General features: G+C 39.5%; 1 protein-coding gene across 1 annotated transcript; it reads right to left on the bottom strand.

Annotated features, from left to right (window-relative positions):
* Positions 1-684: 684 nt before the first annotated feature.
* On the bottom strand, positions 685-9,693 carry steap2 (STEAP family member 2, metalloreductase). Its single transcript, XM_073488689.1, has 5 exons — positions 9,303-9,693; positions 7,317-7,483; positions 5,892-6,419; positions 3,942-4,106; positions 685-978 (listed from the first exon to the last, which is right to left on the bottom strand). The coding sequence occupies exons 1-5, from the start codon at positions 9,691-9,693 to the stop codon at positions 685-687; spliced, it is 1,545 nt and encodes a 514-aa protein (XP_073344790.1).
* Between the last annotated feature and the right edge of the window lie 649 nt (positions 9,694-10,342).

Below are 10,342 nucleotides of genomic sequence, written 5' to 3'. Positions count from 1 at the left end.
CTGAGTGACTAGTCCCTAGTATGGGTCAGAAACTCTGGACCTTGTACTTCTCATAATGCAATGAAAAGTGACTTTTCATCTGACAATCCCTGCCAGTCTCTGTAAGAGACCATCCACATCTTTTAGTCTTTGCCCCCTGTAAATGCAGGCTTTCTGTTATAAATATGTATTCTCCAACCTCCTTGACATGACTGTGACATGATCAGGGTTATTTTCCTAGACCTAACAAAGCTCCCCCAGAGCCACAGACGATACTATACTACAGTTTTCACAGTCAGAGCAGAACTAGTACCACAATGACCTTTATGTGTAAAATTGGTGAAGTCGCCCTTTAAAGTAATGACCAACACTGCTATCTCAGTGTAATGTCTGCCAAAACACAAGGACAGGAACAAAGTACTTGGAGCAAACAGGCGTACTGTCAAGGGAAGAATATTCAGTTTTACAATTTAGATGGGCAAACAGCAACATAATAGTCATACAAGGTGGTCACTAGTCATAGTGAATCAAAACAGTAATAGGTAATAAGTTCACAAGTACACAATTCAGTCTTAAAGAATAATACTGTCCCTCCAATAAGAATCATATGAATAATTAGTGTTCATTTGCTTCAATAAAACAGCTAACTATGGCAGTATATGTGAAAATCCCATTAAAGGAGTAGATAGCTCTGTGCTGCAGCAATCACATGATGGTAACTCTCTCAGGTGAAACCTGGACAGCAGAGCCCACCGGCTCCAGGCGCTGGCACCGATACTGACTGCTGTCCAGGCCCCGGCGGATCTGGTGGAGCTTGCGGGCCACACAGGGGAGCAGCATCAGCACCTTCCCCAGTATAACACACACTGGCAGGGCCAGGGCCACCACAAAGTTGGGGGGCAGGTAGAAGTGGTAGGCCTCCTCCTCAAAGGCTCGCTTCCAGCCAAACAGCAGGCCGTGGAAGGTGGCGATGAGCAGGGCGATGTATCCCAGAGTGGACTGGAGCAAAGACAGTTCAGACACACAGCTCCAGTTAAAGCGTTACATTTACATATGAAAAAACTCATTCACTCTGTGTTACACACATCAAACTTCATCAAACCCCTTTGTAGTTTGGCAGTCTATTTAAGCTATTCCTTCTGCTACTTAGCCAATACTATTTATATCAGGGTTTATCAGGGTATATCAGGGTTTTTCAGACCAAACATTGAATGTTTACAGGCTTTCAACCCACTTTCATCGCATCCATCAAACTTTTAAACACCTCATCATTTCTCATTGTCAAGAGGGATGCGTTATTGGTGTCTTTAAGTACACTTCTCTTTTCACGTGCCATTGATTTGACAGGCAGGACATGAGGCCCAGATAAAGAGTTGTGTGTCCAACGATTATTACCATAATTTTAAACTGGGTGTATATTGTTTATTTATTTTGTTATTTATGTATCTTTGTGTTATCTTCAGTATGTGTATGTCATATGTATGTGTATGTGTATGTATGTATGTATGTATGTATGGATGTATGTATGTATGTATATGTATATATGTATATATGTGTATATATATGTGTGTGTGTGTATGTATGTATGTATGTGTTTGTATGTTTATATATGTATATATTGTACTCTGTGTCCTCTTCAGTATGTGTGTGTGTGTTATATATTATAATAATATAAAGAATAATATATTATAATATTTTATTAGGATAAATATTTTTGTAATAGATTTATGTTTTGTTAGATATAGAACAAAGGAAACTGACAAATGACAAATGGAAGTTATTATTATTGTTATTATTATTATATTGATAGAAGTCAAAGTATTTCAGTGGTATTATTTATTAAAAGGGGGTGGAATAAAATAAGTTTATACTTCCTCACACTCCTTTTCGGATATGTAAACAGAATTTATAGTTTTCAGTTTATGTTTACTTTGTACATGATAATTTAGTTTTTTACATGTTCGAAATAAACTATCTAAATTAAAAACTAAACTAAACTAAAGTGACTTCATTATAACTTTTCCATTGGTCACTAATGAGAGTGACCTCTTATTTATATATTACTTTGTATCTTTTCAACAATTTTATACAACTACGAAGAAGGTAAAATCAAACTGTAATTTTTTAAGTAAAAAAGTAAATAATCCAGCTCCTTTTTTCCACTGTAAAAACACTAAATCTAAAGTGAATTAGGCTGTTTCCTCCACCCCTGCCTGGCTACCCCACAGCCAGGCAGGAAAAATAAAACTAACTAACAAACAATATCATGGCCAGGAGGCTACAGTAAATCAGGTAAGCAGTGTTCCTGGCTCCTAAAGAACAACCACTGCAACTGGGCTCATCTGCTCAGTTTGTTTGAGTGAAGGTGACTTCAACACAACTGAAAAACTGTGACTGTGATTTTGTGCAATATAACTAAAATTGATTTGATTTGGCTAAGAAAAAGCTGACAAAATGAACACTAACAGGCAGCAGCAGCTGTGACATACAGCTCATGACAGCAGTTAAGGTACTGTACTCTTTTTTTTCTCTGAGCCATAACTCAGTCAATTCTAGACACAGATTTGTTACACATATTTTTCCTGTGTAACTTATATTCCTTTCTCATTGGACAAAAAACCAATTAACACCCATTAACATCTGGATTTTGTCTTCAATAGAAAAAGGTACTATTAGCATTCCCAGGTAAAATTACCCTGCAGAAGTAAAATTACCCTGCAGAAGTCATAGGTGTTTCATCCACATACCACTTTTACACCAAAATTAGCCTGTATATGAAGGTTTTTAAATGCGGGTAAAGCTGCTCAAAAAGGCCAACTCCTTTCACATTGCATTTGGACGAGTTTGCCTTTTTAGTTGTCCTTTTTCCTTGTGTATCACGTTTTTCATCATAAATGAAAAAAAACATGTGATAGTAGAAAGCAGCAAATCATATACCTATCACATATATCGGGCTACATCCAGAATACTTTAAATTTGTTTTAAAAAGTCCTAACAATGTTCTGAATTAGACACATCGTTTTTTCCCAGAGCTGATAACAGAATTTGCTAAGGAGTGAGACATCTCGCTTCCTTCTCATTTCTGTTGAGAGTTTCAGATCAGGCAGCAGACAGGCACGGAAGTCACTTTTTAAATATATTTTACCTCAGTCTCTCTCTCAAACTCAACTCTGACTGAAGAATGTTCAAGCGCTGCTTGACAGAGAGGAATGAAAAAAGTTGTATAAAGCCAATGGCCTTAACTTAAACAAACATCATAGCATCACTCCTCCACATGTGAAACTTTTAAAAGAGATGAGAAAAAAGATTTCTTACTCTACAGCTACTTCCATCATCAAAAAATGATGTGTCTACTTCAGAATGTTATTGATTCAGACTTACAAAAACACATTTTAACGTCTCTGGATGCAGTCTGATGAGGTCTATGATCTACTGCTTACTACTCTTTCCTGTGTAAATAACTTTGAAGAGGGCTTAATACAACTTTAGTTGGGGTCTTTAATGAACACCATTAGGCAGCAATTAAGCATAACATATATACTTGCGAGAACATGCAAGATCTCAAAGTCTTCTATGTTTCACTGCAGACTGTATTACTGTATAAAAAACTGTATATGCACAGGCACATTACACTTCTGTATATGACACCCAGTTTCCCTGATTTTGCATTTGAGATGTCAAACGTGGCACACCAGAAAAATAGAAGGATAGTCAAACCCATCCACTGGCAATAAGAAAGGAGTCAATGGACTATTTTTAGTGGTTTTGCCTGTGTTTACAAACTTGCATATAAATGCTTATTATCGTGTTAAAATCGTTTTACTCTTTTCGGGGACATCATTATCTAAAACGTCCATAAATCAGCTTTGAAGAGAGAGTCATCTTTTTTAAAGTATCCTTCAGTGTCAAAGTAATCCAGTGTCAGAGTTTGTGAATTCCTGCTTTATACTAAATGTTTGTACCTGTATGAAGCCAAATTCCCTCCAGTTGAGTGTATTGCTGACAGAGGGAATGGAGGTGATTGCCAGGAGAGACAGAAGTCCAAGGCTCATGATCCCAAAGGAAACGTACATCTCCACCCTCCACACCTCCTCCTCATTCCATGCATTCTCCACATTAGCATGGACCTGCCAACACATAGGATGCTCAAGATGGAATTCACCACAATCATCATCTTTCATTTTTTGATTTTGCAGTTGATGCTCATTCACCCATTCACACACACACTCACATTCTGATGCATACCATACCGTGCAGGGTACTTGACAACTGGGAGTAATTTGGGGATCAGTGTCCAAGTTGCCCAAGAACACTTCGACATGTCAAAAAGGAAGGGGGTGGGGATCAAACCACCAATCACTTGGTAAGTGACCCATTCTACTTGTGTGAGAATAGAAGATGGATATCAGTCTGTCGCTGTGTGTTCAGCCCACAGTGGACAAGGTTAGAGGACATAAAGAGCCGACTTTAGGACAAAGAATTGAAGCAGAGAGAAACAGATAGCCTGGCTCTGTCCAAAGTTCATAAATAGAACTACCAACAACTGAAAATCTTACTAATTTTCTTCTTCATCCTGTACAAAAAAAAAAAAAAAAATTGTAAAAATATCCATTTGTGGTTTTAGGGAGACTTATGAGCTGGAACTATTTCTTGTCAAACTACAGTGTTTCCATCCACCTGATACTTGTATGCAGCATCTCTGGCTATAAAGTGCTGCAGGGATAATCCATAAGTAAGCATCACCTTGGTTCCCTCAACAAAAAGCCTATTTTTCAATTGGAATTTGGATTATTGCAGAAAATAAACTCTGTTGCTTTAAATTTACTGATTTAAATTTACTGATACTGACATGTTTTTCTCAGCAAGACAATCTTCACAGATGAACACCACTTTTATGATTTGTGAAGTATAAATGAAACCGCCAGAAGTAAAAAGTTAATGTTAGGCTATAGATGAATGACACTGCAGTCACATGATTTAAACATCACCACCAACTAAAGCCTGCCTGTAAAAATTAACTAGTGAGTAGATAAGTCTCCATGTTTAACATAATGACATTTAATGTCCCAGACAACTTCTATAGTCTCATTTAGCCGCTTGTAAGCAGCTGCCGATTTTAAAACACATAGATGTTTGATATTTCAAACTTTTTTAAACGTTCAAACGTATTTACTGACGTATTTTATGTTGTAGAACAAAGTGTAAAAATATCTTAAGGCTGTGGCTCAGGAGGTAGGGCTATCGTCATCTGCCAGTGTTGAAGTGTCCTTGGGCAAGATACTGAACCCTGAATTGTTCCCGGTGACTCTTCCATCGTGTGAGTGTGTAAGAGTGGTTATCGCTACCGATGAGCAGGTGGTACCTTGCATGTAGCCTCTGCCACCCGTGTGTGAATGTGTGTGTGAATGGGTGAATGCTGACTTGTATTGTAAAGTGCTTTGAGTGGTTGCTAAGAGTGCTGTATAAATACAGTCCATTTACCATTTTAAGCCTGTGTTAACCACAGACCTTATGTGAGGCATTTAACTAAACACCTATACTTCCAGATGAGGGAACCAGGCTTTTAGGCTGTTGGTTTTATACAGGCATAATGGTACCAAACCTGGCAACCTTACTGTGATGACAAGCTGAGTCCAGCTGAGCTTTAGAGGTTTTGGTAGGTGTATTTTTGTTGGATGGACAACTTTCATCCTGCTGCCAGTCTTTTTGCTAAGCCATCCCAAATTCTCTACACTTAAAGCACAGACAAGAGATTGATATTGATCTTGTATTAATATCAATGTCATGTGTCAATGGAGCAAATAATGACATTTCTCCAAATGTTGACCTATTCCTTTAATTTTTGTGGATACTGCAAGTTTTGTGTGGGTGGAAGGTCAAATTGTGAGTATCAGTGTGGACACCCCACTGACCTGCTGGTAGGCGGTGTTGAGCAGCAGGTACCTCTCAGACCTTCTCATAGGCAGACAGAGGCTGTAGAGAACATGGACAGCAGCCAGGAAGAAGCTGAGCAGGCCCAGCTGTTTCCGGCTCTGGAGCCAGCCCTCCAGCCAGTGTGGGAAATGCCTGTACTTGGTACCATAGTAGAGCTGGTGGGCAGCTGCCAGCTGGCCTGCCAGATACACCAGGGCCAAGAGAGTGATGGCAACAGTGGGCAGTGTTCGGTTCACCATCTCTATGGGAATCTTGTAGAAGTCACTCTGCTTGTATTTCACATAAGGGTGGATGATATCTCGCACAAAAGAGTACGCAAAAAAGAAGATGGAGAGGGCCACGGCAGCGAGGACGGGGCCCTTCCAGCCAGGAAATAACTGTACGGGCATGTTCTCAATGTCCCGCGAAGAAGACAGGGTGCCCATATCCACAGGCTGGAAGTTGAGATGGCGGGCTAGCTCCATTATCTGCTGTCTAGCCTCCACTGAGTCACTGCAAATGAACACCTACACAGAACAGCGACAAGGATTGGTTAAGTTGCAGTTGCTTTAGGAAGGTACTGAGCCTTTTTTGAATAGTTATAAGAATAAAATACTACACCAAAACCATGTACATTATAAGGTATTTAAAAAGATTTACATTTTCAGTAGGAATCAACTGGCCTGGGGTTGAGAGCCACAGGGAAGGTAGGGAAGTCAAAAAGCACTAAGAGCAGGAATAACATGTTGGATTTGCACTTTCATGGGATTTGTTGGCAATAAGATAATAAATGAATTCTTTTAAATGCCTCTCAGAAGTTACCTTATATTTCCCCTACATTTTTCTTTCATTCAACATTCAAGTCAACAGGTTGGTATTACAACCTGATGGAATAGTATTTTGAGCAAATCTGTGGGTGATGTGAAAAAAGATTGAAAACCACTGTTATTACAGATTATTAGCACATTTTTAGTTGAAGTCCATCTGGAACTATGCTGCCTATTCAGCCTCAATTTTTCTTATGTCTACTCAACATAACATCATTTTACATCTATTATATATGTTGATATGATCTACATACATAGAAGGGCAAAACAGATAAGTTCCGAAGTCTCCCACCCACTGCACTCAGAGTTTGAGTTGCTACCATCTGGCTTATGATTCAGGGTCCCAAAGGCCAGCCAGAACATATACAAGAAGTATTTTATTCCCCATGCAATACTGGCACTGAACACAGAATGGCTGCATCAGGGAACACTACTACCTCTGGTATATAACCTATTTCCTGCTATCGACTCATTTGCACTAGTGTGTATTTGTGTGTTTTTTATTGGTATGTTGTGCTTTTGTGCCTTTATGTACTTTTGTTGTACTTTGGGTGAAGCCTGAGGAAAATTTCCATTAAAGTGGACAATAAATTTCACCTGTGTGCTGGCATCTTTGGGGCAGCTCTGCTGCATGGCCCAGGCTGAGATGACATTGAAGCCTTTAACCACAATGGATTCCGGCAGCAGTGAAGCCAGATATTCAGCATTAGACTCCGGATACTGGTTTACCCTCCTGTTGTTACTCACATCCACTAGGATTTTGCCTGCAGGACAAAAAGACAAATACACATGACCTCTATATTATAGACATCATACTAAGCTTGGGTTGTCAGCTACAACTACAGCGGCACAATAGGCCTCTGTGATGGCCTCTGAGATGGAGCAGTGACCCGCTACTACATATACGTAGTATATTGTATAAAATGCTCTTGCATAAACTGGGCCTACACTAACATGTAGGGCAGCCTGTAATACCATGTAGGCTGATAAACAGTATATATCTTGTTATCATGCATACAATAATAAGGTATAAGAATAATAATTGTTGACAGCTTTTGATGTCTTAGTTTTGAACATACATGTGGAAGGGACGCAACTCACATTTTGCAAGATTTCAGAGCAAGACTTCTCCTTGAACAAGACTTGTAGTAGTTCTTCTAGTTACAAAACAGATCTTCTAATTTAACAAAAAGGTCTATCTCTGAAGGAATCATTTCTGTAATGTTTGACACTTAGAATAACAACCTCAGCCTGTCAGTGGCAAAAACAAGAACCTTTACTGGATGTAACTGATATTTAGAGTTGCCCCAAAGATTACATTGCAGCCATTGCGACGTGTTGTGGCTGCCAACTAAGGGAATATACAGGACCACTTCCAAAACATTTGGTTAGTTTGAGTCATTTACACACCAGAACATGTAAATATGGGGCCCAGGTTAAAAAATACCGGAATTTCCCTTTAATCGTATCTGTGGGTGGTAGGTAGATGATATGTCAGAATCTCTTGCTTAAAAAATTACAAAACAATCTTTTGTGGCTTATAAGAATGTCCCTGCACTTGGGAAAATAACACAGCGAACTGGCCAATATGTTTCAGTAAGACATAGTTAGCTGACTAGTTTGCCATTATGGTGCCACACAGTGATTAAGTGTGACATCATATTTGCCTGCTCACATGATTGCACAAGGAATCTTGGGTAGACTGTCATCAATGTTGTGTAAATCAAATGTTCTCTTTTAACAAATTTATATTGCCTATGAATTATTGGATTTGTGTTAATTTGTATTTTCAGAGACATATAAATCATTGCAAGAAATAAAATGAATGTATAACACTCACCTCAATCACACACAATCATTCCTCCTATCTATACTGCCCATGAAGAGCACCTTCTCTAGTGCATCTTAAGTTCAGCTGAAACTAATTAGAGGCTTCTACTGTCTGAGTCAGACAGTCTTTCTGTGTTACTTCCTCTTTGTGTTACTATCCTACCACTGCAGCTCAGCAGCAAAACATTGTCTTGGGAAACATGAAGAAGAAATTTGGTTTCAGCTCTAGAAGATCCTCACTGATTTGTCTGATTCAAACTGCTGAAGCTTCATATTATCTTCAGCTGAAGTTTAGGATGTATTTTTACAAAGAGCGAGAACTGTGGATATTGCCCCTCATTTCTCACATTGAAATCACACTGAAAAGGGATCACTACATGACCAGTGTGGACAGGAGGAGTGGTTACAGTGGCCAAAAAATATTTCAATGTTCATGTATTTTATTAAGATAAAGAAAATCAGAAAAGTTCCTTAAATACAGAGCAAATTCACTATAGTGTAGGCTATGCTTCAGAGTAATCAAAGAGCTTACAATCCTACTAGCCTAAGCCTATTACTACATTATGTCTTCTTTTTAAAAGACTCTTGCATATTTTTTTTACCCTTTCATACACATGATCTAACCCGCCTTTATTCAGTCAGCTATTGCTTTCCTATTTTGTGCAATATGAAGAAATTAAGAAAATTAAGAAATTTAAAAAATGTCTTCTTCCTTTAAATTAGCATCAAGTGTGTATGTGTGTTGTTATCTACCTTCCAGTAGGTGTTTGAGGTCCCACAGGATAGAATAGTGCTCACGGCGGATTGCCAGAAACAGAATACTGGCCTTCCCGACAGCATCCTCGTGGTGTGTCACATCCACCACATGGGGAAATGACTGGGCTGCCATTTTGGGATGGCGGCTGCCCACCACCACATGAAAGCCACAGCGCAGCAGGCGTATGGTCAGACACTTGGAGAAGTCACCTGAGCCCAGGATGGCCACAGTGGGCTGGGCAGGCAGACAAGTAGTCCCAGCATCTCCAGCTCCACTCTTCATGCCGTTGCGAAGGAAACAACCCCGGGCATGGTGGAGGTGGTGGGAGGAGGAGGCTGTAAGGAACAAAGGGCTCCTGCAGCTGCCCATCATAGTGATGGAGTCCATCCTTCCTCCCTGTCACTTCCTCTTCAATGGTTTTATGCTTAGAAGGATTTCAGTGGTTCTAGGGGGTAAGAGGAAAAGAAAAGCAGCATTAACTGATTAGATTTCTGGAGTCCTACAAATCATTTGCGCCATCATTTCCTATGGCAGGAATGATGAAATCAAACATTAAAGCTAACAACAGAGGCTTCCAATGAATGCTACAGATGTTCAGAGTTATTGCCTTTCATTTAATAAAACTTTATTTGCACGATTTATAATTTCTCAGTCAAACAACAACAACAAAAACGTTTGCCAAGTATGGTGTGAGAAGAGTAGAGCTCCTGCTCAGCTGCTCAGAGCCGGCCAGCTCTGGAGGAGTCGGGTCCAGAGCCAGACTTTCTGAAGGAATAAACACTCAAGAGTCACACCAGATTCTGCTCTGATCCAGAGCTGTTTATTGACAGGAGGAGAGCTCAGAGATTACTTTTTAACTTTTGTGATTAAGAAGTGGATTTATCTTCACTCCCATTTATGAGTCTAACTGTAGTAGTGATCTGCTGAGGTGACCTTGTCGGGTGGTTATGTACTGTAATGTTGTCTTTCAAATTGAGCTGTAGGGAAAAGAACCAGAGTCTCTGGTGAGTGCTGAGTTTAGTGAGAGGTTGCATTC

The sequence above is a fragment of the Pagrus major genome, chromosome 19 (assembly GCF_040436345.1).
Source record: "Pagrus major chromosome 19, Pma_NU_1.0".
NCBI classification, from domain to species: domain Eukaryota; kingdom Metazoa; phylum Chordata; class Actinopteri; order Spariformes; family Sparidae; genus Pagrus; species Pagrus major.
This window is presented reverse-complemented; position numbering and strand designations above follow the sequence as displayed.

Excerpts from the sequence above, each read along its gene's own strand:
- steap2 (XM_073488689.1), bottom strand. The coding sequence starts at position 9,693 with ATGGACTCCATCACTATGATGGGCAGCTGCAGGAGCCCTTTGTTCCTT. Across the intron at positions 7,484-9,302 it reads CCTCAAACACCTACTGGAAG|GCAAAATCCTAGTGGATGTG; the intron begins GTAGATAACAAC and ends TTTGTCCTGCAG. Across the intron at positions 979-3,941 it reads GGGAATTTGGCTTCATACAG|TCCACTCTGGGATACATCGC; the intron begins GTACAAACATTT and ends TCTTTGCTCCAG.